At 40.4% G+C, this 26,659-nt stretch overlaps 1 protein-coding gene across 5 annotated transcripts in view; it reads right to left on the bottom strand.

Moving 5' to 3' along the window:
- Positions 1-791: 791 nt before the first annotated feature.
- ZNF462 (zinc finger protein 462) overlaps positions 792-26,659 on the bottom strand; it is an 87,776-nt gene continuing 61,908 nt past the window's right edge. For 4 of the 5 annotated variants that reach the window (XM_062019240.1, XM_062019242.1, XM_062019243.1 and 1 more), the window contains 6 exons: positions 17,756-18,014; positions 15,027-15,163; positions 9,778-10,001; positions 7,480-7,612; positions 1,852-1,966; positions 792-1,032 (listed from right to left, as the gene is read on the bottom strand). In XM_062019240.1, coding sequence (XP_061875224.1) covers positions 831-1,032; positions 1,852-1,966; positions 7,480-7,612; positions 9,778-10,001; positions 15,027-15,163; positions 17,756-18,014 — 1,070 coding nt within the window. In that variant the 3' untranslated portion in view covers positions 792-830. Of the gene's footprint in view, positions 1,033-1,851; positions 1,967-7,479; positions 7,613-9,777; positions 10,002-14,994; positions 15,164-17,755; positions 18,015-26,659 lie in introns of those variants that run through there. The other variant, XM_062019244.1, reaches the window with a different exon arrangement.

Genomic DNA, 26,659 nt, shown 5'->3' with positions numbered 1-26,659 from the left:
CTGAATACTAACAAACAGCTTACCTGGAATAAAGGATGACAATTCACAAACAGTTATCTAGGAATTAAAATCTCTCTCTCTTTTTTTGTTTTTTTTTACTAAAATAATTAAAAAAATCACAGTATTTTAAGAAATAAAACCCACACTGGGATTTTAAGCACAATTTGTTTTCCTTTCCTTAAAACTTTTTTTTTTCTTCCTCCATTCACCACCTTGCCCAGCAGTCTCTCTACATTTAACGACAACAACAACAGGTAGTACTGACAAATGCAGAGATCTCCCTTGGTTAATTCTGAGGTACTAGGAAACAGGTGACTGTTTTAAGCAAAGCGGTTTCTGTTCTGTTTTTGTTTGGTGGTTTTTTTTTTTCTTTTTTTTTTTTTTTTTTCCTTTTCTAAAGCAGTTGCATTCAGTCTGGAAAAAGCATTATGTATTAAAACTAGAAAAACGCACACAAATTTGTGCGTTGAAAAGTTATCCCCCTACTTCTTCCATGCTCACGATGCTTTCATTCACAAACAATCCACGTATCCACTGCAAAGCACGATGTGTAATGTAGGAACACGGGGAGTTGCCTCTTTAGTCCAAGATGAACGTAACTTCCCGTTGTCAAGATCCAGAAGGAAAGATGCAGTGATGTAATGGAGCCACTTATTCCATCACTTAAATAACTTTAATATACACACACTCACACAGGTACCAGTGCTTTGAAAATAGATCATTCAGTCCTAAAAGCAGCTTTACGTCTTCCTTCTGCCCACCCCACCCCACCCCCCATCCTATCCCACTCATCACTGTTCAAGTACATTGGTTAGAATCACACCAAATGCTTATTCATTTTTGGCCTCCGAATTGTCTTGGAGAGGTTTGTCAGCAGCTACCACGCTGATAGCTGTTTCACTGTTGTGGGAATAGTCCATGACCATCTTCTCAATGCCTTCTTTCTCTTCTGGCAGTGTGCTAACAGTTTCTTCTACGTCTTCCTTTGTCTGGCTCTCCTCGCTGGTCCTGTGCTTGCTTTCATTCAATGCCCTGGAAAGCAGAGTGGCAGAAAACAGAAACATTCTACAGTTAATACAGAGCACAGCAAAGCCATTCTGTGTGAATCACACAAGGGAGAAAAACCTCCTAAAAAGGTAGATGCAAGGAGCCACACTGTTGCTATCTCATACTCAAAAGAAGAGGTGGTGGAATGAAGCTACCAGTGGGACCTGTGACATTCCAGTTTTAAAAACAGATCTTTATCTACTCTAGACTGGGACAGAGATGAGATGAGATGGAAGAACCCCAGTTATGTTTTTACAAGTTTATTCCCCTTTCTCCAGTCCCTTGTAAACAAGGAGGAGTTAATTCAGATTGCTTTTACTTGCCTTGACATTTTTCTGCATGTAATTCTTTGATGCAAGTTCAGCTGTGAACATGTAAAAGAGATGGCTGGGGGAAAAAAAACCGCCATTCCTTCCCAGAACATTCCTTTTAATTTTCTGCCACTTTTACATTACTTTGCTGGTAGGCAAAATCAACAGTACACTCAAGTACAGTCAGTCACAGCCAAATGGTATTCACCTTGAGATAAAAGGTTTAGAACCAGAGTTAAACCCTACAGCAACTCTGTGTGGTAAGGTTAAAAAGAACGAAACAGCAAGTGGCCACGCAGAGACATCTGATGACCGTACCCAATAAGGTATGGTCAATAAAGTACCCAATACTGCAATGAGACAGAGTTGTTCTTCATAGAACTGTTCGCCTTCATTGCAGGGTTTGTTGGGAGGCAAGGAGTGGGGTAGGGAGAACACACAGAGATCTACTGTCACCTTTGGCTGTCTGGAAAAGAAACATAAACAAACTTACATGCCATGTCTCAGCACGTGCCGCTCCCACTCAGAGCCTTCTGTAAATGATCGGCCACAGAACTCACATGGGAAGCGCTTCTCTGGAGCACCGCCATCAGGAAACATCATGGCATCTGGGAACAGACAGCATAGCCTGTCAACTCAGGAGTGGCAAGGTAGGAAGCGACCATACTCTGATCCCTTCTGCTGCATTCTCATCACTGAGAAGCAAATGGACTTACCTATCAAATAATGGTATGTTGTGTGAAAATGCAACTCAAAGCAAAGTGATGCTACATGAGACAAATCACAACCTAAGTCTTAAAGCATCTCTGAAAATAAAGGTAATGAATTCCTACTCCCTGTTCCTGAATTTCAACAAACGTGGAGACCACAGAGTTTTAATTCAAAACCAAAATTGTGAATTTTAGGGCTCAAATGGCTTGAAAGCAAAATTAAAAAACCCACTAAAGCCCATCTATAATTTTTGAGTTGGTAGTACAAATTTTAGGAAACACAAACTATTTACCATGTGATCCTCATAATAAATGGACATCATTTCATCACGAAGTCTCACAGGTTAAGTCCTGCATCTTAACTGCATAGGTGTTTCAACCCATCCTAATCTTTTATACAAAGTGCTTGGGGCCTCATTTGCAGAAGTGTTGAGCACCTACTAATACAAGTGAAGTCACTGGCAGCTCAGGGAGGAGTGTTTCTAATAGCCAAGCTCCATGTGAATAGAGCCAGATTTAACAAAAGATGAAACATTTTCTCACAAATTAAGAAGACCACCACACAAGCCATTAAAAATAACTGCATGGACTATCTCACTTGATTATTTTGCTGGAAGTGAGACAGCACCACCTGCTCAAGAGCATTAATTCTTTAGCAGGAATTGTCTTAAGGAAGAAATCAACAAAATGTCTTTCTGACTCCTCCCAAACTACATATTAAAAGGATTTTGGTTCATTTTGGTTCTGATCTCTGCTCACTTGATTTCTTCACTTTCAGATTTATTCTGCTCAGGACCAATCTATGAACTAAAAATTGCCCACACGTTCTCTGTTATTCATACGTAGGTTCTATAAATGTGTTTCTGTGGCACATTTCTCACTAGCTAGCCTTACTGAAGTTCTATATGGAACAGTTCTTAATGTCATTTTTTTGTCCCTTCCCCTTAAAAGAATAAAAAAAGTTTTGTATTCCTTACTGTCAGTGAATTATTATGTGGTTAAATATCTGTTGTGGTTTAACCTCACTTGGCAACTAAGCACCACACAGCCATTCGCCCATACTCCTCCTTAGTGGGATGGGGAGGAGAATCGGAAGGGTGAAAGTCAGAAAACTCATGGGCTACGATCATGACAGTCCAATAGATCAAGCCAAAATCGTGTATGCAAGCAAGCCAAAACAAGGAATTTTTTTCCCTGCTTCCTGTGGGCAGGCAGGTGTTCAGCCATTCCCAGAAAAGAAGGGCTGTATCACGCCCAGTGGTTACTGGGGAAGACAAACTCCATTACTCTGAATGTCCCCACTTTCCTTCTCCTTTCCTCAGTTTTTATTGCTGAGCATGATGTGATAGGTTCTGGAATGCCCCTTTGGTCAGTCAGGGTCAGCTCTCCCAGCTACATCCCCTCACACTTTCTTGTGCACCCCCAGCCTATGTGTTGGTGGGGTGCTGTGAGAAGCTGAAAAGGCCTTGACTCTGTAAGCATTGCTCAGCAGTAACATCCCTGAATCATCAACACTGTTTTCAGCACAAATGCAAAACATGGTCTCATACTAGCTGCTGTGAGGAAAATTAACTCTCCCTCAAGCCAAAACCAGTACGGTATCATAAAGCAAAGTGCTGTGTCAAGAGAAACACCAGAAAGTTAAGTCAATGCCATTAGTTCACTTCACATCTGGTTTTAATACCTTACATGTGGCACAAATTCACTAACACACAGTTAACACACAGACTAGTTACAGCACAGAAACAAGTATTTATGGAGGATAAAAGTTTTAGAAGCAAATGCTGCTGTTCTGTATGAGAACATACCTACTCTATAGCACACAATAAGAAGCTTGTCCTGAGCCTACACAGATATGCAACACAGGCTGTTTTGCTCAGGGAAGAGCTGGTGTTGTTCAGTCTGGAGAAGAGAAGGCTAAAGTGAGACTTTGCTGTAGTCTTCCAGTTCTTAAAAGGAGACTTAGGAGGAGAGATTTTTTTACCAGAGCCTGTAGTGATAGGACAAGGGATAATTGTTTTAAACTGAAGGAGAGCAGGTTTAAATTGGACATAAGGAAGGAATTTTTTAAGATGAGGGTGGTGAGACACTGGAACAGGCTGCCTAGAGAAGGTGCAGATGCCCCACCATTGGAAGTGTCTAAAGCTGGGTTGGACAGGGCTTTGAGCAACCTGATCTAGTGAAAGGTATCTGCCCATGGGAGTGGAGTTGGATTGTATGATCTTTAGTGGTCTGTTCCAACCCAACCCAAACCAGCTCGTGATTTATACTTGTAATTCTCATCAAGATTAGCAAGCACTACTCCAGTAAACCCACTACTTCTTCAGAAAATGCTGCCTTGTTCACCCTACTTCCCAACCAGTTTTGCTTCTAGGGCTGTGAATTTGGACTGCTTCCCTGGAGGAGTATCAGAAGCTTCTTTTCTCTGAGGCCTGCAGAAGAGAGGTAACAGACTGCACAGACATCTGACCTCTCTGCAGTTTTCCTGCATCACACATACAAGCACTCATGGACATTTATTTTTGTCTACTGTGGAGAAACATCTCTCAATTCCAGTTTCTCCTAAGACCAAGACATAAAGGTCAGTGAAGACAGTCTCTCTGAGATGCAGTTCCTACCAGGAGGGCAGCTGTTCTTTCCATCTTCTATGCCAAATGCCTTCTTCTCAACCTCCATTGTCTTCTTCCCAGATAAATGTATTTTCTATTGTCCTTTACCAGCAGCCAACAACTCCCTTTCTTTCCCATCATAGATAGTAGTTCTGCTCTGGTACCTAGCTCTGTCTGTTTACACAGGCAATAACCTTTCCTTCATCTACTGCCCAACAACCCATTTTCACAAGTAACACACTCTTCTCTGCACCTTCATCACTTCACATATCAGCTTGAAGTTAAAGTGGTGAATCTTGACAGTTGTTTGACACATGGGAAGAAGCTGTGTTTCTATCATTGAGACGGTTCAGGCAGCATTTGCTACCAAATACTCGGCACACAGAGGCACTCTCAGCAAACCCCACTTCCTCCTAAATCCACAAAGGCTAGCACCTGAGTGGCATCCAGGATTACACAGGCTGATGTAGTTTGAAAGCTTTGACAGCATCAGCCACTGTGACATGCTTTATTTAAAACCTTAGGTCTGGTTCTCTGCTAACAAAGCATTTCTGTGTAGAACCACCTTCTGAAAATCCACAGACCGATGACAGCATGCAACTTGGCATCCAACCAAACCTTGAGTCTAAGTCTCAATGGGACATTTTTTGAAAGTGTACATTGCATCTTGCACTTGATAGTGTTAATCCACAACTTGTCTAGAAAAATATAGTCTATACAACTGGATCTTTCCTATATACCCTTGCTGTAGCAGTCACGAAGGTCTTCTGCATTCTCTACCTATTTTTGCATAGTATGTTACAAATGGTTACAGATTAAAAAGGAGAGAAAAATAACAACAGTGAAATATTGATCCTAAAAGACAGAGAGAAAAGAATAGCTGCAAAACGAACTTGGAAATGTGCATGTTTTTTTCAGAGTGGTCATTTGAACAAACATGCAGAAGTCATTTTATTCAGTCACAGATTAAATAGCGACAGATACAAGTGAAAAGAATGCAAAATAAAAATTAGAACTATTAAGATACTCCCCCTTATTTAACTATTGATCACATGAAACATGGGGACAACACTTCTCTATTATCCTTGCAAATTTAAATCTCCAGCATAGAAGGTCATACATACTCTCACATTTTCACAGAGTAACCTAATGACAGTTTGAACAATGAACTTCACCTTGGTCTATCCCACCCCACACAGTGCATTTACAGGGATTTCTAATGCTGGGCAGATAGCACCTTCTTTTCCTTGATCTAGGTACTATGGCTTCTAAGGTCATTTCAGCACCTGTGCTTGGATATAATGCTAAGGTAATCCTCACAAGGACAGCATGTTTCTTTGTCCCCGGCTAGCTGTGGGTCTATACAAAACATTTATCAAGCTGTGACACCTGCAACTAAGGTGAGTTGGTCCTTTAGTTAAATTATTACACAATCTCTGTCCCAGCAATGAAACTCTGAGAGTCAAGGCTGTCCCTGAACAGACACCCAAGCATGCCTCCACATGACTTATGAATGTTGAGCTTTGAAATGCATCTAGAACGAACATCTCTTTAGGTCCTCCTCTGATTTTTCTACCTCTCTACCTCAGATCTTGTGAAAGATCTTTTTCATGAAAACATAATTGGTTTCCTATGCAACTCACTTCCTTTTTCAGTTAAACAAAAGCCATTACTAAGCATACTTGAAGGAAATGATAAGCACAGACCAAATTTATGTTACAGGAATGTTAAATAAAAGCCAAGATGCATGATCCAAGCCCCTGCTGTTCTGTAAACAACCTGTGAATCCAGAGATCAGAATTTTTCAATGTCTGAAAGATGAAGAGAAGCTTTCTTTTGCAAGCAACTGTTGTATGAGTTTAAAAACTAAAAATTCAGGAGTAAAAATGGTGGTATACCTTTAGTTAAAGTACATAGAACTTGGCTAAGTGTGGCTGTCAGCATCAAGAGGGTGAGTGACCCCAGGAACCTGACATTCAGACATCACAGGGATAAAGATGTTCACTGGGGTTGCAAACATAATTGCATTTGACTGATGAACTCTGTGACAGAGCAGACTAGACAATACAAAGTTTACACCAGATACTTCAATAACCCAGTTTTAATGGGGGAAGGTTTTTGGAAAGGAAGAAACACTCAGTTCAATTTACAGAGAACTTACTTTTTCCCTGCCTATCTGACCTTGATCAAATCAAAAGTATCAGCAAGCACATGGCCTAGCCTCGCTGAAGACAGTGGGATTAATCTCAGATATGATCTTAGGCATATATTGAAATACACAATGGTACAAGTGGAGGCATGGACCTCCTCTGGCTCCAGAGCAGGCAACTGCACCAACTGACAAAAGGACTGACTCTGTCTGACAAGGAATGCTGGATGCAGAGTTACTAACAGCCCATAAAATTTTGGCTGTGACCCCTTCATCCCTTGCTTGAACAATGTCCAGTGAAAAGTTGAAAATTGGTAACCATAATAGAAAATCTGACAGACCCCTAAAGTACTTCACTTAGGCTGTTTTCCAAGCCTTTATAGATGTCATCTGCACGGGCAGAGAAGTCACAGATGCTATCTGTGTTTTGTCATAGTACGTATTTTCTTAAAAGACAGAAAACTTGTAATAAGGATTAGAAACATGAGATTCCCCCAGAAGCAGTGTCTTCACAAAAGTCCCATTCTGCTCCTGCTGGCATGCCTGTATGGCTCTACAGGAATGTGCTGTAGAGTCAACAGCTGACCTTGCTTGGTGGGGCTGGTGGGGCATGTTGCAGTGCCAAAGAAAAAAAAAAAAAGAGCTGCACTGACCTCTGTCTTCGGTTTTGGGGCTTAACTCTTCTTCTTTTTCTTCTTCATCACTGCTAGAGCTCTCTGTTTTCCCTTTCATTTGTTCCAACTGGTCCAAGTTAACCCGTCCAACCAGCTCAAAATTACGGCTCACCTTGGAAAGAAGCACTTTTGTCAGTAGTCAGGACAACCGTCAACTAATCAGAAAAATCACAACACCTGCAAAATGAAAGCGAGGGTACCCCAAAGCCTGCTCAACTACAGGAGACATGTAGTCACCTGGTCAATTAAAGCTCATTTATTTTGAATGAAAAGTATTTTTTTCTTTGTTGATTATTCTGCCTTTCTTATTTTTGGTTTTCAAAAATTAATGACATTCAGTAAATCCTCTGCATTTCTTCCCAGTCTTTTTATATTAAAACAAGCTAAAAACACTTCCAAGAAATGCAAACCAGTTCAAGTTGTACACTCTTTTTATCACCATTCAACTGCTGTGATCAAATACTGTTGTTGCACATCCATCCTGAAGGAAAATCTTTTGTGACCGGTTCATTCAGCTTCGTTCACAAAAGGACGGGTCTTTAACTAAGCACGCAGCTGCCGTGTGCCACATACACTTACACTCATTAATAACCAATAAATTTTCATTACGGAGGGCCGCAGAGTGCTTTTGCAAACTGATACACAGATGATAATGGGAACGCTCCACCCAGTAGTCAAATTCAGCTAACTCTATGGCAAAATGCACCTGCTACTTAACAGCTCACAGTAGCAGTAGTAAAGGAGTAGTTTAGGTCACTGACACCAGGAACCCTGCCACATCCAACAGGAACAGCAGAGGAGCAGTTCAGATTTACAGTAGAGGCAGAGAGCATGGAGCACGACCAGGACACCGCGGCCAATATTTGTTGGATGACAAGCACCCTCTGAGCTCATTGATCATTGCTGGGAAGGATTTTGGATTCACCTTTCATGCAAAGAGATAGCCCTCCAGCAACACAGGCACTGAGCCACCACGGCAGAGGAGAGGAGATGGAAGAATGAGCACAGCACAGCACCTCCTGCAAGATGCTGAACGACATATCAACACCCACTGACTATTTTTTACCCCTCTGTGTAAAAGGGAATGAGCCTAAGGAGAATGTGAATTAGACTGGAGTATATCTTCCAAATAGCAAATCATCTTAAATGTGATGGTGTTGAGCAGTGCAGATACTGAGCACTGCTCCATTCAGACAGCTGTGCTGAGGTTCTCCACACCTTACGCACTGAGATTTAAAACCAAACAAGACCACATGCAAGGCATTTAATTGAACTCAGAGCTGCACAGGAACTTTTCAAAGTGCAATACAGTCCTTGGGTATCTGATCCCAGAACATGGACATAAATTAGAGAGATATAAATAACAAAAGGAGCATCTTGCATACCATGTGAATTACAGAAGACTATCCAGAAGTAATAAAAAAGAGGGCAGACAAAGTTTACCAAGTTTGTTTCCTTGAGATGGCTAAATATTTTTTAAGCATTAAGAGTTGTGCTGGAACTTCTGCTGCTAATACTGATGGTATTTTACTGTAAGGAAAGTGTCATTCAGTCAATGAAGTAGGAGTGAGTTTTCAAAGAGAAGGCATACAGCTGCCTCCCCTGAAAATGAGACAAGGAAGAATTCTAACAAATACTCAACTCAGTTCTAGAACTTAAGTGTCTCTCAGCTACACAGCTCACAGTTAAACAAATTCAAAGCCAACAGTCTGCAGAAAGCCTCTAATGGCTTCTCAAAGACTGGATCAGGTCCGCACTCAAGTGCTCCACAAAGCTCCAAAGCAATCTTAACTTAGGACTTGGTTATACTTGCTGTTTATCTTTCCCTTGTTAAATGTAAACAGGGATGTATTGCCCTCTTTGTTATTAAAATATGCATGGCATGTCATGCTTCTGAAGTTGCCAGAGCAATTTTATGTTTGGAATCTCCTGCATTTTAGAGAGGCTGAATTACACAGCCTTAATATCATTTCACAACTATTTTTCTTTAAATAAACCTAGCATACACAAGTGTCTTTTCCAGATACAGACTTGAATACAAGTCTGACAATTCTGATCAATCTGAACAGCTTTAGAAACTCTCAAGTTTCTAAAGAAAAAAAGAAATAATGGAAAACAGTGGAAGTGAAGCCCCCAACAGTATTCGTTTCAAGATTTGGGGAGGGAGAGAAAAAAAATAACAATAGCATGTTGGCTATTCAGATTCAACATGCAAGAAAACTAATAGAGTGTTCACAAAGTGAATATGGCTACAAATTAGAACTATTTGCATGTTACCTTATGCTCATCTCGAAGGTGAGCGTCCAGTTCCTCTGTGTGTTTGGTCTCATAGTAGCAAAGTTGGCATTTGTAAGGTTTCAGTTCATTGTGCTTCTCGATGTGCTGCTGCAAGCTCTCATCACTGGAGCAGGTAAAGGTACACTTATCACAGCGGAAAACAACTCCCTGTAAGTACTTCGACAGTTTGGAACGGCAGACTTCAATGGGAACGACCCGTTCTTCTGTAAGGACAACACAACATTCGCTTTTCAAATTTTATGAAGTACCAGGCCCACGTGTCAACAGTTTGGGTGCTATCACTCTCACAAGGAATAGGATCTGCTACATTGGTAGGCAGTCCGTCTATAAAGGAATGGGAGATAAGTTGGACTGATACAAAAAAGACAACAATCCCTCCTGCAATAACAGTGTTAATCCTCCAAGGTTGCAAATGCAGGTGTCCTCACAAACCTATGTGCTTATTGGTTGAAGAGGATGGGAATGGAGGTTTTGGGGCAAATGACTCTCCATCTGAGTCACAGCAGCATAACCTGTGAATATAAAACCAGTCAAAAATCAGACAGACCAAAAGTCCTTTTTGTTTCAGTACTTGACAGCAGCCAGGAACAGCTGCTAGGAATGTAATAAACAGGGAAGCAGCAGGGTGCTTCCCAAGGCATCACCTTGATTGCTCTATAAAAATCGGAGCTGATATCCTCACCATCATATCTAAATTACTCTCTGGGGGCTGAGACGATAATCAAGGTAGAACTTTTTCCTGGAAGAGGCTGTGCAGTTCAACCAATAGCAAGAACTTCCCAGCACACCCACAGCTTCCAGGAAGCTCAAATTCAAAGTCTACACCCGTGTCATGTCACACTTCATGGATACAGGCACATACTGGAAATGCTCTTGATGAGTTTTCCAACTCTCCACTTCTCAAATGAAGCACTGGTGTTTAACAGAGTAGCAACTAACTTCAGTCATCTGACAGTCAGAATCATACTCATCCACTGCAGTTACTTGAGCTGCCCACACAATGGAGCTGCCCTAAATTTAACCCTTCAGTTGAGGGTCACCAGAAGATCCTCATTATGGTCTTTTTGTTACTCCACTGGCCTTTTGAACCAGAATGCTGAAATTTAGCATTATTACTCCCCATGGTAGGTAGATTAAAGGAGGAGTTCCATCATGTCCGTTTGTTCCTAACAACAGATTAAAACAAATTAATGGGAAAAAAAGGCCTGAATCTCAGAGGGTAGACATGAAGGCTAAGGGAATGTGTGACATGGCAAACCACACATGGATCCATGCCAAGGGGCCCTTTTCTTTGTTGATAGGGTAATATCACATTCCAAGACAACTACAGAAACACAGATTCCCTTAGTGTTTCTAAAAGGTGGCAATGGCTCACTGCTCATTCATTTCTTGCCAAGCCACATACCATCAGTACTTAGAAGAGTTTCTCTATATCTCAACAAAATAGTCCATCCTGCTCAGCTTCTCCTTGAATGTAAAACTTATCCTATTTCATAATTTTGGCCACTTCAAAAAGTGGAAGTTTGCCCCACAGCTATGCCTTAACACACAGACACACACCCACCCTCTCCCACACACACCCACCCCTTGGACTTGTAATTCTTTTCTACATCAACAAGTATTTCTCTAGTTGTAAAGACACCAAGTTGTGTCTGTTTCCAGTGGGAAAAGGTGAAGGAAGAACACGGTTTAAGAGACAACAGAATTTAATTGTTATTCTGGGGTCATAAGAAAATGTTTTACAAAGTTGTTGTAGCTGTATACTTTTGGGCTCACTGAAATAAGTGATACAGCTGGTTTCAAAAGTGAAGAAGCAAATTAAGGTTTTCAAAAAGAGAAACTCCAATTTCAAAAATAATCTAATACTAATTAAAATACTTGAAAATTCACTTTTTTTCCTAGCACCTGGCACAAAAAAGCTAAAACATGGGATGGTACAGAACTTTTAGTCTACCAGTCTGAAGTAATGCAGCATTCTCTAATTCACATAGGCAAAAACCTTTCCTCTCACAACCACACACACACTCCAAATCAAAGGCTGCACAATAATACAAGAAAAGCAAAATAAATGTAAACATCAATTCTAGCCTGAGGGATTCCACTGTCAGGGGATGATTTACATGATGCATTCATGTCAGTGAGCCTCCTAAAAAAGCTCTGTTTATTTAATTACTTATTTAGAATGCACTTATCATATCTGGACAACTGACAAAAGTAGAGCAAACCATAAAGCCCCACAGACAAATTGAAAGAGATAGGAGCTTCTTCATCCTGTGTGAAACTTCTGCAAAGTCCAACAGTGTCTAAACAAAGACTAAGGCATATGCCTCACAAAAAAAGAGGTGTTCTGAATTGTGAAACAATTTAGTAAGAGGTGTAATTAAAAAACAACGATGAAATAAACACCTAAACTGAATCATCTTGGTTTGAGAAATCCAATCTTTCCATTATACTCAAATATCCAGGCTAATTTTAATGCAGATCAGATCAAAATGAAAGGCCATTAATGTACTAGACACTTGCAGTACAGTTAATTCAGAGCAGACATAATTTTTTTTGTGCAAGGCATCAAATTATTTCCTTCCCTTAACAGTAAGCCAAGTACAAACAAAACAGTTCTACAATCTAGACACAGATAAATTATTTGGTCATATTTGGTGTTTGAAAACATGCCTTTTTGCCTGCAAAAATGGTCACAGAACATGTAGCTTTTGCATTCCCGTAGCCAAAAGCAAGCACAGCACAAGGATTCTGAGTGTATCAATGAAGCTGTGTGTACAAAGGACAACAGCAGAAACAACCACATGCAAGGAACCGGGACATGTAGCAATGAAGCCTTTGTAGAGGTAAGTAAATTCAAATATGTGACTTTTTAATCTTAAAATTACAATTCATGAGAGATTGGTGTGATTTCTATTACATGGAAGATCAGAATCATTATTTCTATCAGGAAGATAATAAAATGATTGCTAAATGAAGAAAAAAAATAATTCCCCAATGATTTTAACGTGCACAGAATCTTAGCACATTGTGTTCTGCTCTGGAAAATATCAATGTGTTTCAAAATATGATGGGAATGCTGCTGGAAGGGATAACGAAAACTAAATGCATTGTCCAGAGTAAATTAAGGGATAGCTCTTCTGCTGGCTAGACAGCAAGAATCCACTGTGTCCTCTGTCTCTTCTCTACCTAAGCATGCCTATCACAAAGACCAGAGACGGCTTTTTCTAGTCACCCATCTGCATAGCAACCTCTACCTGTGTCAGTCCTCTGCTACAGATCACATATCACGAGTCTGTGCTCCATCTATATCCAAAGAAGGGATGGTGAACTGCTTTTATACTGATGAGGAATAGGTAATACATGGAAGAAGCTTCTTGGAAGCTTCCTATTTGCCCTCCTAATAGGAAGCAAATTTCTTGCCTAATTTTTCTCACTAGGCATTCATAATGCTTTAGTCCTGTAAAAGTCAGCTTCCATAGCCACTTCTTAAGAAGCAAATATATTCTCCACTTTAAGCACATGCTGTTTCACCAAGGATGAGGAGCGCAGCAACTTGGAAGTAATGGCACCACTCCATCTACTACAAAACTAATTTTCTTGGTCCACAGCTCATGGCTATGCCCTTCTTTTACCCATGCATGGTTATCAAAAAGTAAAGCTCTCTCACACTACTTATGTTCACCATCTCTCAAGTCTCTCTTTCAGTGCATGTTAAATCTTATCAAAATTGTCTACTTCAGCTGCCACACAATTAAACTCAATGATAGAGGGGTTTTTTTTTAGCTGAATGTATGCATCCAATAGAAATTTAAGGAAGAACTCCCTTTTTTACCTGGATACTTGATGCCAGAGATGTCCTTCTCTCAGCAGCCTCAGAGATTCTTTGCCATCTGCATTAAAATTTCTTTTGCTACGTTTTACCTCTTCCAGTGCTCTAGTGGGCACGCCTTTGCTGTCAGCTTTGTTTCAGTAGCACAAAGGCTAGAGGCTGGTTTGTGCAACTGAAGCAAGAGCTCTACAAAAGAATAGATTACAGTGTCACTCCTTGCAATTGGTCAGAAATAGCTCTGTATAAGCAGTACAGCTGCTTGAGCTCATGAAGTGCTCTTCTACTTCTGCAACTGGACATCCCCTAACTATGCCCACCCAGTTCTCCCTCAGCCTGTCTATCTCCATTTTAAAGGCCTGTTGGCCCTGGCATATCTAACAAAACAAACTCTTACACCAAAGAAGGCAGCTTTGTAGTGTGCTTTCTGAATCACTGACAGGTCATTTTTCCCAGATGTTCCCTCATAATAGCCCTGCTGGTAGATAATAATTAGTATGAACTCTGCCAACGTCACTGCTTTGGTATAAGAACTTTAAGCTACCAACATTGAAAAGTCACATGTTACAGGGAATTACGATAGCGCTTGTCGCACCAGGATCTCCTCCAGGAAAAAGATGGCATGAAAATTTGTGTTTGCTCATCACCAATACCCTACTGTGAAATTCTGTCCAACCTGTAAGCAGGCAGAGTGCCATCCCAACACATGGGTTTGGATTTCAGCAGCCAACAGACCATCTACAAGCATCAAGTGTGATAGCTATGGGCAGGAATCCCAGCCCAGAGAGCCCAAACAGCTGTCTCTTCTGAGCTAGCAAGCCCGCGGTTAATAGAATATAGAAATCCCTAATCCCACTTCTGGCTGTCTTTAAAAAAGGAGGGGAGAGGGGAAGAAAGAAAGGGAGTCTTGAAACAAAAATGAGATCACTCTTGTTTTCATCTCAAGAATGCTGAAGTGAAAAAAATTCAAGCAGGTAATTAAGGCATATTTTGCAGCCTCCGTGGTTAGCCAATACACCATGTCAGAGCATTCATGACAGCAAGGCCTTTATGACAACAAGGACTTAAACAAGAAACAACTCTGTCCTAGATCAGAGCTGTAAATTAGGGCAACTTTTGCTAAACAGGTGTTTGATTGCTGTTAACCTCTCCAGAGGAAAAGCTTAAAACCAATTTAAAATCTGCCCTGTTTCAATAGTGGCCAACTTTCAATTTTACAGGAAAGAAATAAGATGTATCATTTAAAAAACAAACAAAAGATACCCAGGGGCTGATGACTTATCCAACATTACTTCTCCTCATGTGGAGAAGGGGAACATTTAGTGAAACCAGTATGAAAGACAAGGTGTTGTTCAGCATTCCCCTCATCAGATAGAGATACATGCAGGGATGTTGTTACCTCTGTGCAGAACTATATGGTCAATCATGTTGCGTTTATATTTGGTGTGATATAGACAAAGAGGACAGCGAAGGTCTTTGGGTCCTTCCTCAGGAACTGCCGAATGCCCAGCTTCCACGTGCATAGTAAAAGCAGATCTGTGAAACAGGAGGGAGAGATGGAAGCAGTCAGAAGAGGTGTGCAGGGAACGACGAAGCGTCACAGCTCTATAAGGGACGTGTTGTGTAATATGGTACAGATACCACTCCGCCTTGTCTTCACAGTGCCACATGGCATTTCAGCTGTGGCTACTCACATGAGTAACACATGAGCTTCAGAAGTATTTGCAGGCTTCTATCCTCAAGTGCCACTACTCCCTTATGCAACAGTGAACATATTCAAATGCTGCTTGACTTGAGAATATTTAGTTTCACCTAGGTAGATGAAAATGGCACTTGCAAGACATGAACAGATTGAATGGACCTGGCAATTGCTGGTAATCTTTATGACAGATAGGAATCAAGATATAAAGCACAAGCAACATTTTACGACAGAGGCAGCAGGGGGCCAAAGCAGTAGAAGCTAGAGACACATAACTAGAAGTAGCTCTTGCGAGGATTCTCTCAGGTTTGTGCTCAACATTTTCTTTAACAGAATGCCTCCACTTTATCCAGTTGTACTGCTTATTGTAATCATTCTCCTAAGACCTTGACAAGTTTGTGACCTTGTGTCAGTTGAGGATGTTATGCTGGAGGGTGTAGCATATTAGGAGGAAACGATGAACAGCACAGGTACACAGACCTTCTTTTTTCCTTACCAAACAGCAGATAAAACACACACACAAACAAACACCCAGCACTGAGTTTTTAAATCTTGCACATCTAATTGAATTTTCTGAAACATCTCTGTATGCTATCAGGTATGCTAAATAATGCTTTGCATTTCAGCTAGGTAGATGTTGGGAGAAATAAAATTACATGACAGAGGTTTCGTTGGAGAGGTGATACAAATTCTCCTGTAACCCTAGGCCACTTGATTGCCCCATGCTTCATGCTTGTTGCACCAGAAAATGACCTTACATTTGTAGAGACAATCTTCACACTTGAGGATAAGGATAGTACTACCTGTACCGCTTTCTCCAGCAAGTATATTGGAGCCCCACTGGAGCTGTTGCGAACAGAGAAGGACTTGTGGATGACATGACAGCTGGAGGCTGTCTTGGGCACAGCAATCACAAAATGATAGAGTTTTTGATTCTCTGAGAAGTAAGGAGAGGGATCAGCTGAACTGCTACTTCGGACTTCTGGAGGGCAGACTTAGGTATGTTTAGGAAACTGGTAGACAAGAGTCCCTTGGGAGGCAATCTGAAGAGCAAAGGAGTCTAGGAAGGCTGGACATTCTTCAAGAAGGAACTCTAAAAGGTGTAAAAGCAAGCCATCCCCATATGCCTAAAGATGAGCTGGCAGGGAAGATGACCAACCTAGCTGAACAGACAGCTTTGACTAGAAATCAGGGAAAAAGGAAAGTTTATGATCTTTGGAAAAATGAGTAGGCCACTCAGGAGGACTACAAAGATGATGTGAGCTGATGCAGCAACAGATTTAGAAGAGCTAAAGCCCAAGAAGAATTTAATCTGGCTATTACCACAACAGAACATTAAAAAATGTTTCTATAAACACACTACCAACAAAAAGTGGGGCAAGGGACTCTACAGAGGTATCTGAACAGGCTGGAGAGATGAGCCAAGCCCAACTGTATAAGGTCCAAGAAAACTCAGCACTGGGTCCTGTGCTTGAGTCACAACAATCCCAGCCAATGCTACAGGCCTGGGGCAGAGTTTCTGGAAAGCTGCCCAGAGGAAAAGGACCTGGGGGCGTTGGTTGACCACTACCTGAACATGAGCCACCAGTGTGCCCAGATGGCCAAGAAGGCCAATGGCATTCTGGCTTGTATCAGAAACCGTGTGGCCAGCAGGACCAGGAAAGTGACTGTCCCCCCATACTCAGCACTGGTGAGGCTGCACCTTGGGTGTTGTGTCCAGTTCTGGGCCCCTCACTACAAGAAGGACATGGAGGTGCTGGAGTGTGTCCAGAGATTGGCAACAAAGCTGGTGAAGGGTCTGGAGAACAAGTGTGATGACAAGTGGCAGAGCGAATTGGAGAAGAAGAGGCTGAGGGGAGGCATGATCACACTATACAACTACCTGTCAGTCTCTTCTCCCAAGTTAATAAGTGACAGGACAAGAGCAAATGGCCTCAGCTTGCTCAATGGGAGATTTAGTGTTAGATATTAACAAAAATATCTTCAACAAAGTGGTTGTCAAGCACTGGAAAGGGCTGCCCAGGGAAGTGGTGGAGTCACTATCCCTAGAGGTATTTAAAACATGTGTAGATATGGTGCTTAGGGACATGGTTTAGTGGTGGATGTGGCAGTGTCAGGTTTATGGTTGCACTCCATTATCGTGAAGGTCTTTTCCAATCTATACGATTACATGATTCTATGATTCCAAAACCAACTGCAAGGAATTACTGTGCTTTCGTCTGCAGCAGATGGTGCCAGCTGTTGTAGGAGAGAGGAAAATGGATTACATGGATGCTGCTGTGATCTGGCATGGCATTTCCTATGTTCCTCTCCCTGGTCAGCAGTGGCCATGTTTCTGTTAGCTACAGCCAGCTCTCAAAGATCTCAGAAGTCTTTTCAAGCGCTACAAAAACCCTGAGTTCACTTTATCTATTTTACACAGTACTTACTTAAAGCCTGTATAAAAGGAACAATCTTTGCACTTGAAGAGTTTTTTTCCTCCATGCTTGTCACGGTAATGACGCCGAATGCTCTGTATGTAACCCGAGGAGAATTCACAAAATTCACAGTTAAGGATGGCTTCTTTTTCCAGTCCTGCAGCACTCCCAGAAAGTGGGATTGGGCTGATGTTGTTGTTTCTGGCCAAAGCTGCAGACTGGTAGTGGTTCAACTGCTGCTGAACATCAGGAGGCTCAGAGTATGAAGAGTCTGTAGAGAAACAGAGGGAAGTTGTTATTTGAGGTTGATAAACAAATCTAAAAAGGTCTGAGGCCTGCTCCAGCACTTACTGGCTTTTAAAGAGGGTTGATCAAGATGTTGTGAAACCAACTTTCTGAAGGGACTACAGCACTTTAGAATCTAATCTAATCCAAACAAAAATAATCTGTATTCTACAATTTGAAAGGTGATAAAAATCAATTATGGTTTTTATATCTGTTTTGGAAAGGAAAAGAAAGACAGCTGAAAATTAAAAGTGGTCTAAAAAGAAGTCTGAGAAAAGAAAAAGAAAAAGAAAGAAAAAGAAAAAGAAAAAAAAAGAAAAAGAAAAAGAAAAAGAAAAAGAAAAAGAAAAAGAAAAAGAAAAAGAAAAAGAAAAAGAAAAAGAAAAAGAAAAAGAAAAAGAAAAAGAAAAAGAAAAAGAAAAAGAAAAAGAAAAAGAAAAAGAAGGTAAAAATAAATGGATACTCTTCCCTACTCATTCATGGAATTATTTAAGAAATCCACATCAGAACTTAACCTTGGTGAAATGATATGAATTTACTTTGACACATTTGAAGCAGTATTCACAAAAGGTAAATTCAAGTTCTCCTAGCTGATTATGTTTGAAATGAAGTAATCATGGGGGGGAAAAATATATTTCATCATAAATTCCAGTGAAGCAAACTTTTGAGACACATTTCCTTAGAAGCTGCTAAGTTTTGCTATATAGAGGGAAAGATATCTTTATATAGATGTCTGTACAGACGTATTTCTTTATCTGTACAGTCATTTCCTTTCTACAGTCCCTCAGAACTCTGTCCCACTATTTTAATGGCATGTACAGAAACATGGTCCAGAGATATCTCAGTACTGAAACTCATAATACTTTAGTTAGACCCTAAAAAAATGGAATGGGAGAGAGTGGTGATGAAACCTTCCCAATATACTTCTTGAATGTGCAGGTTTGGAATTAATCTGCTTTGTCCTACACAACCCACAGCTGCCCATGAATGGCACAAATAAAGGCAGATGAATAAAAAATGGATGACTTTCTGTGTAACTTCCCTGAAAAGAAGACAAAAGGCTCTTTTCTTAGGCTTTCTGGAAGAAGGTGGCAGGAACGGGGTGCGGTACTTGAGGGGAAGCTCGGTTACAAACTGTACCAACCAGCCACCTCTTCCTTTGATCGGTACTTCATTTTCCAAAGCTTAATTCCCTGAGGCTAGATCTGTAGGAATTCTCTAACAGACATACTTGTGGGAACTTAACACCATCCATTCTAACCAATTAGTACAGAGAAACAAAAGGCAAACAGGCCCATACAGCACTCAGTGTGAGGACTTCTCCACCTGTCTTCAAAAGAATGAAATGCCTACTTTCTTTCCTCTGTACCACAGAAGGGGCTTATAAATGTCTGAGAAATGAAAAACAAACGAACAAAAAAAATCCTCCCCAAAACCCAAACACACAAACAAAATACAAGCAAGAGATAAAATGTCTCCAGGCTCCCCAGGCTTCATCACTAGGTGTGCAGCAAAGAAAGGCAGAGACATGAAAGGATCTGGTGAAATGAATGAAATATCTTTTGTTTTACTTAACCAAGCATCACAAACTTAGGTTGGATTACAATGCAGCATTTACCATCTCTTGATTCTACCACTTCTACAGCAGGTTTGCTCACCATGAGGGCTCAAAGTCAACTCCTCCCGTTCAAATGTCCAGGCTTTATTTTCCCTGTGTTTGAAAGAGAGCACTCACATCCTCTACTTTGACACAGGACAGGCCTGAAGAGCCACAAAACCTCTGCAGAAGTCTCTTCTCCCTCAAAGGCAACAGTTGTGTGCTCATCCTCTTTTGGAACAGGACCTTGAGGCCCAAAATGGTGCATAGTTCAAAACAGAATTGCTGACTTGCATATCTGCAGTCTGGTGTCTGAGCTACTGGATTCAATGCTTCTAAAAGCTCAAAACACGTGCAGATTTCCCGACAAGAATATGACAGCCTAAAAAGCAAGTTCATGGCACTGGAAACAGCTCTTTTGGTATGTGTAATAGGTCCAATTATTTGTAGGGTACTAATTAAAATCTAGTTTGAAGCTTACTGTTCCCTTCCTCAGAAAGATGGCATTAAAAATTTCTATGACATCATCAAGGTTCCTAGCTAAAGCTGCAGTGATATCCACTGCTAAGAAAGTTAAATATACAAAAATTACTATTTTCAGGACAAGGAAGTTTTGTTGTTGTTTGGAAGACTTACTGTCTACTAGTTTTACTTCTTCTGTCATCCAGTGTCTATTATTCCAGCTTTCAGACTTTCATTTGGGTATTTACATACTTCTGTGGAATTTGGTACCTTGAAACTGTAAAAGTAGATAGCTACACATCTATTCCCATAGGGAAAAAGATCCATGAAGTATACGAAGTAGCTTTCCTTGTCATCAGGAATAGCCAAAGCAAATTCTGCCTTTATTATTTGAACTCTTACTTTCTTTTAAGAAGGATTCATGTTGGCCATCTTACAAGTTCTAGTATATTTTGCTATTACAATTAAGATAGTTATAGCTGAAGAAAAAAAACCAAAAGAGCCACTGAAGAACTTACACAGAGTATCTCAGACTTAAACAATAGTAGCTGCATGTCCCTAGTTCTGCCTGTGCATTCTTTCCCTTTTTGCCTGTCGAATGCTTTTATTATTTTGCAGTCCTTCTGCAGTGCAAGATTTAGCACTCCCTGAAGAAAAACACTCAGGATTAACACATGTGTATAGGGCTTCTGTTGATTTCTGAGAATCAGCTTGCCAGGCAGCTGAGAGAAGGACTAGGGAGGCAAGTCCACAGCCAAGGAATAACAGTACTGCCTTAAACTGGCAGAACACTTCTACATGGGCACGTCCTCTATTCCTGCTGGAAGAGCAGGCTTATGTTCCAAACAGTTCTGTGTGTACTTCAGTGTTGGGCTGAGTTAAGATGTTGACCAAGATTTTTACAAGCTTTAGCATTTACAGAAGCCCTGAGCTCCTGTGCGTGAAACTGCCAGACACCTTTTGGCAGTGTTGCTGCAAATACAGGATACCTGAATGGAAGAATGAAGGAGGAAGAGAGATGAGTTTTTCCCTCAGAACTGGTTTGTGTCGTGGCTTAACACAACACAAGTTCCACTTCAGTCTTTTTTTCTGCACCCCAATCATAAAGGCGTTGGGAGTGCTCTGAGAAACTGTTAATAACCTTGGCCTGGAGCATGAAAAGAGTCTGGTCATCCATGTCTGAAAAAAGTAAAATGGCCTAAGAAGAAGCCTACATCAAAGTCAGAAAGCAGGAGAAAAACGTTAAAACAAGGAGAGGAAGAATTAAGGTAATTTTTATTGTGTAAGCCACCGAGGCACAGAGAAACCATGAAGGAGAAAAAAAAGAAGAAAAATGAAACATCAGACAGTACAGATTACACGTTGAGGGGAAAAAAAAAAAAAGCTTTGAACAGCTCTGCAGCATACAAGAAAATAAAGTGTGTTCATGTATGCAATACAAGGAAAGAAAACAGAATACTTAGCCCTGATTGATTTAAAACAATCAAACAATAAAACCCTCTACCAAAAATACTGAGATCCATTTTTAAAAGTAATTTTATCCAAAATGAACGGAAGGACTTCATTGTACAACCCCAGAAGCAAGGTAACAGCATGTGATGATCTGATGTAAGAGGAAAGACACCTGCAGTCATGCCAAGAGGTAAAAAATTAACAGTATTTGATGTAGTAAAATATGGAAGAACAGTGGCAATGCTGCAAATTTCAATTTTGAAATGTCACATATCATGGCTACCTACAGTCTACCTGAACGGGAAGTATAACAAGACTAGCAAGTAGTGCAATCCCTACCAGCACCTATGGATTTGAAACACCACAGAATTTACCCTCAGTATACAACAGCATTCTCATATCCAAATGTGGAAATGACTAGTGGAAAAGAATCCAGTAGAAATGACTGTCCACATGGTGCCACATCAACACAGCCATATCTAAATTACTTTCCAGACTGCCTAAAACACTGAAATGCCTGGTAAGTGATGTTACCACCCTGAAAACTTTTATTCAGAGTAAAGACACAAAGACTGGTACAGTGAGTCTATCAACAGTAGTGGAAATTACTACCTTATCCAAAAGAACATAGTCTCCACTACAATGCAATGAAAAGGTGAAAATGCAGCTTGATACACCCCTGCATACCCTGGGATCATACAGTGAGGAAAAATACACAATGAAAACTCACCACTGAAGCAAAATGAAAATCCAAGTTTTCATGGATCCTCTGCAGCATGCAACATGTTTCAGATAACTAAAGCAAGAACAATTTGCTATCTTTCCAGAAGAAAAAAAAATACTAAAGATTCTGATCTGGATACACAAATTTACCCAGAACTGATTTTTAAAGTATGTGTAGGTATTTTCAGAGCTATCCATGAAAACTTACACAACAGGAAAATATATTAAAACAAGACACCTAAACCAAACAGCAACAGAACAGAGATACACTTGGACATTTCTAAGTAACAGACCTGAGCAGCAGTTGAGAAAACAGAGGAAAAAGTACCTATTAAAGGAAGGAAATAAAACCGTTGCTTCACCATTTTAGAGTGCATAGAGTCAGACACATCTAATACAGCATTTTTATACCTACCCAATGAGGGATAGGGAAGGAAAGAGAAAAATTGTTCTGGAAAAGCAATTGTTTGAGGGCATTGGAAAGTGAGTTTATGGTATTTGCAAACTACTACAAATTGAATAGCTAAATGATCAGAAAGAAACAGTGGAAGACAAAAATGAAGATGCCATGCTTTCTTGGTATATGCACAAAGAAATATTAGTCCAAGTCAAAAGAGATCAACCATTGTATGTGTGCAGCAGACACATGGTTTCCTCTGGATAGAAATGTACTTGTGAAATCAAATCAAGATGCAATACCAAAAAATACCAACAAACACAAAATATGTGGCCAATTAGGATTGAACTAATAATAATTATTTTTAAAGTCATAAGGTAAGGCTAGGAGTGGAACTTAGGAAGTCAGATTCCTACTGAGCAGTAGGATACCATATAGTCATGAATAGCAACAGCTTGAAAAGTGGGAAGGTGGCAAAGCAGGGTGTCATACAAAGATTGTCACAACTACACACATTTGTTCACTTTATGCCATGCAGCACTGACCTGGAAGGAAGAATATGTGGGAGGGTGAAATGTTCTGCCAATAAATTAAGCTGAAGGGAAGACAGAAGAGACTAAGATTCAGAGGGATGAAACAAAACATTCATGAAGAAGCTCAGGGAATCATTCAGTGCAAGGAAGTTTTATTCACTGCATGTTTAAAAACAGAATATCAGCCTACTCCTTTACCTAAATTCTAATAAAAAACTTTTCTAAGTTGTTGCAAACAAGATGCAACATCAACAAACTCTGCATGCTCCAAAAGATAAAAAGAGAAATCACAGGGGAAAGAAAATAAAGCCCTGGAATAAAATTGGCACTTAATGTATTTACACCAAAAAAACCCACCCCAAAAAATAAAAAAACTTGTTGTTGGAGGAATTTCTTTCACCATTATCTGTAAAGGCCACTTTTTGTATCACTTTGCATCAGCTTTTGTGAGAAGCATATTACATGTATTTCTAAGGCTCAGAAGAGGGCAACCAGAAAGACACACAGGACTATGCTATCTTGTTTATTCAGAAGTAAGAACTATATCCATGTTTCTTTATAAGTCTGAATTCCCTTTTGAGTTATATGCATACCTATCTCTGAACAGAATTTGGCCAGAATATATGCTATGCAGCTTCTTGTGGTATTATCAAAAGAATTTCAAAGGGATATTTTCATTCAAAAAGACAAAAGTAATAATTTTAACATATTAATTCCTTCTGTAGAATTGTAGAATCATTTTGGTTGGAAAAGGCCTTTAAGACAATTGAGTCCAGCCACTCACTGCTAAGTCCACTACTAAACCATGGCCCTCTGCCCCTCATCTACACTACTTTTAAGTATCTCCAGGGATGGTGACTCCACCACCTTCCTGGGCAGCCTGTGGCAGTGTTCTAGAACCCTCTTGGTGAGAGGGTTCTAGAACCTGTTGCCCCTGCCCCCCCCGAGGAACGTGAGGCCTTTTTCTCTTGTCCTATCAAAGAAAAGAGATCATCCCCAACTCATCGCAACCTCCTTTCTGGTAGTTGTAGACAGTGATCATGCCTCCCCTCAGCCTCCTTTTCTCCAGACTAAGTAACTCCAGTTCTCCTAGCCACTCTTCGTAAGACTTGTTCTCCAGATCCTTCACCAGCTTCATTGGCCTTTGGATATGCTCCAGGATCTCAATGTCTTTCTTGTAGCGAAGGGCTCAAAAGTAAACAGAGTATTTGAGGTGCGGCCTCACTAGTATCAAATACCTAGGCATAATCATTTTCTTGGTCCTGCTGGCCACCTTCTTTCTGATAAAAGCCAGGATGCCATGGGCCTCTTGGTCAACTGGGCACACTGCTAACTCATATTCAGCCAGCTGGCAATTAACATGTCCAGGTCTTTTTCTGCCACCTTTCTGGTCAATCTGCCCCAGGCCTGTAGCACTGCACGGAGTTGTTGTGGCCCAAGTGCAGGACATCTGCTCCGCTAATGTGATTTGGAAGAATCAGTTCTAGGGGTCAGGAAACACTTGTAGCCATTTAATTTCTAGTTATCCCCTCTTTTCATTTGTCCTCCACACAACAAAATTTCTTTCCTGGCTTCAATTCAATTTTCCTGCAGTGCTTTAGGTGACTTGGTCACTTACTATTCATATATAGGCTGCACACAACCCTTTCATTATAAGCTCGACTTTCAGCAACTGCTCTACCACTTGCAACTTTTGTAACATCAGTGCCAAGCCACTACATCTTTCTAACCTCACTAGTTGCTTTGCACATTATTTTTTTCGCTTACCACACAGAGATGATGCATAGGGAGTGTATTTTGCTCCCCTTGCTCTGGTATTCATCTTTCTTCACCTCTGTTTAGGCCCTGCCTTCTGTTTAAAGAACACTGCAGGCTGAGAACCTCCTGCCACTGGCTTACAGTGGGTGAAGAGTTCAAAGTGCTGGTCATGTTTCAATCCCATAATTTCTTAATAATTTGTTATTCAAGTAATAAAATTCCATTGTCTAAATACAAGGTGGCACTTAAAACCAAGGCTTCAGATACACATTAAACATTGGAATCTCTGTGTGCTTACCTATTTTCATTAAACGCATAAAATAAAAAGTTGCCAAGCTATTCCTTATTCTCTTCAGCTAAACTCAAACCTCCTAACTGGAAGAGCACTTACAGGAGAGAAGAACACAAAAACACCTGGAAATAGCCTTAGCAAGATGCTGATTTAACCAATCTGCCAAAACAACTTACTGGTAACAGGTTCTTTTCTGAATTTTCAAAGATTTCCTACTGCAATGATTCTTCACTCAGAGAATAACGTACCAAGCAATATTTTTCTTTTTTTTTTTTTTTGGCAACAGTATCTAAACTGTCTTCATACTATTATGCTCCATAATTTCCTTCTCATTTTAAAGGGCAATTTATTAGTTGTTTTTTCAGGAGCACTCCTCATTTCCTTCTCTATTGCTCTGGCCCTTTATGTATTTGTACTAATAGAAACACAACCACAAACACATGGCTGCTGTCACCTCAATGCTCACTTGCTTCTAAGCTTCAAATGAATAGGGCAAGGAAATACAGCTTTATCAAGTGCTACATTTTTGCATTCTGCTTTAAAACTGGCTCTAAAATTACAGTGACAATATATGGGTACTGAGGTTCCATTCTAATTATATATCTTAGGAATCTTAGGAAATACTTAAACATCAAACTTTGGACTGTCAACTATGATGATGATGACACATGATGATGATGCTAAAATCAGCACTGGAGTCTTACCTCTCCATCAAGCACGAAATCCCTCTAGCAGATTTTACATCACTAGAAAGCAACTAGAGTCTCAATAAACAGGAAGAGTATCAGTCAGCTTACACAAGGAGGCTATTCATATATGGGAATGATCGCCTGCAGAAATGCTGTCTTGCACAGCACTGGGCAAGTCATACCCCATATTCCTTCACAGCAATAGCATCCTTTTAACTCTGTATAGTATGATCACAGATTCTAGGGACAGCAGTAGTACATGACAGCTAAAAGAGCATCACCTACCTTGTACATAAAAAATCACAGTCAAAAGAAAGCAAAAACCTCAGGAAAAAAAGAAACAACAAGATCCTAGATACATTTCTTTCTTCACCCCATGAGTGCAGTCAGGTCATTTCTGTCTGCCCAGAAGGAATCCAGAAGATGTTCCTTCCTTCATTTATTACTTGATCCACCCAAATAACTTCTCTCTACCCTAGGCAAGTCTTTCAGTATCATAGCAATTTTATCGCAGCATGCTGGCCAAATCCATACAAAGTCTGATAGCAACCTTCCCCAGCTGCATGAATTCCTGTATCCTGTGGAATCTCAATTTTGCCTTTACTCATCCAGTTCAAGCATAAAAATCTCAGGACCAGAAAAAAAAAGCACAATGAACAGCAAGTTGACACCCCCCTGAGCACAGCCAATGACAGAATAAACATCTCTCTCTGTTCCACTAGCCACAA

Source organism: Colius striatus, chromosome Z (assembly GCF_028858725.1).
Source record: "Colius striatus isolate bColStr4 chromosome Z, bColStr4.1.hap1, whole genome shotgun sequence".
NCBI lineage: Eukaryota > Metazoa > Chordata > Aves > Coliiformes > Coliidae > Colius > Colius striatus.
Note: the sequence above shows the minus strand (reverse complement) of the source record. Positions and strands in the feature narration are given on the sequence as shown.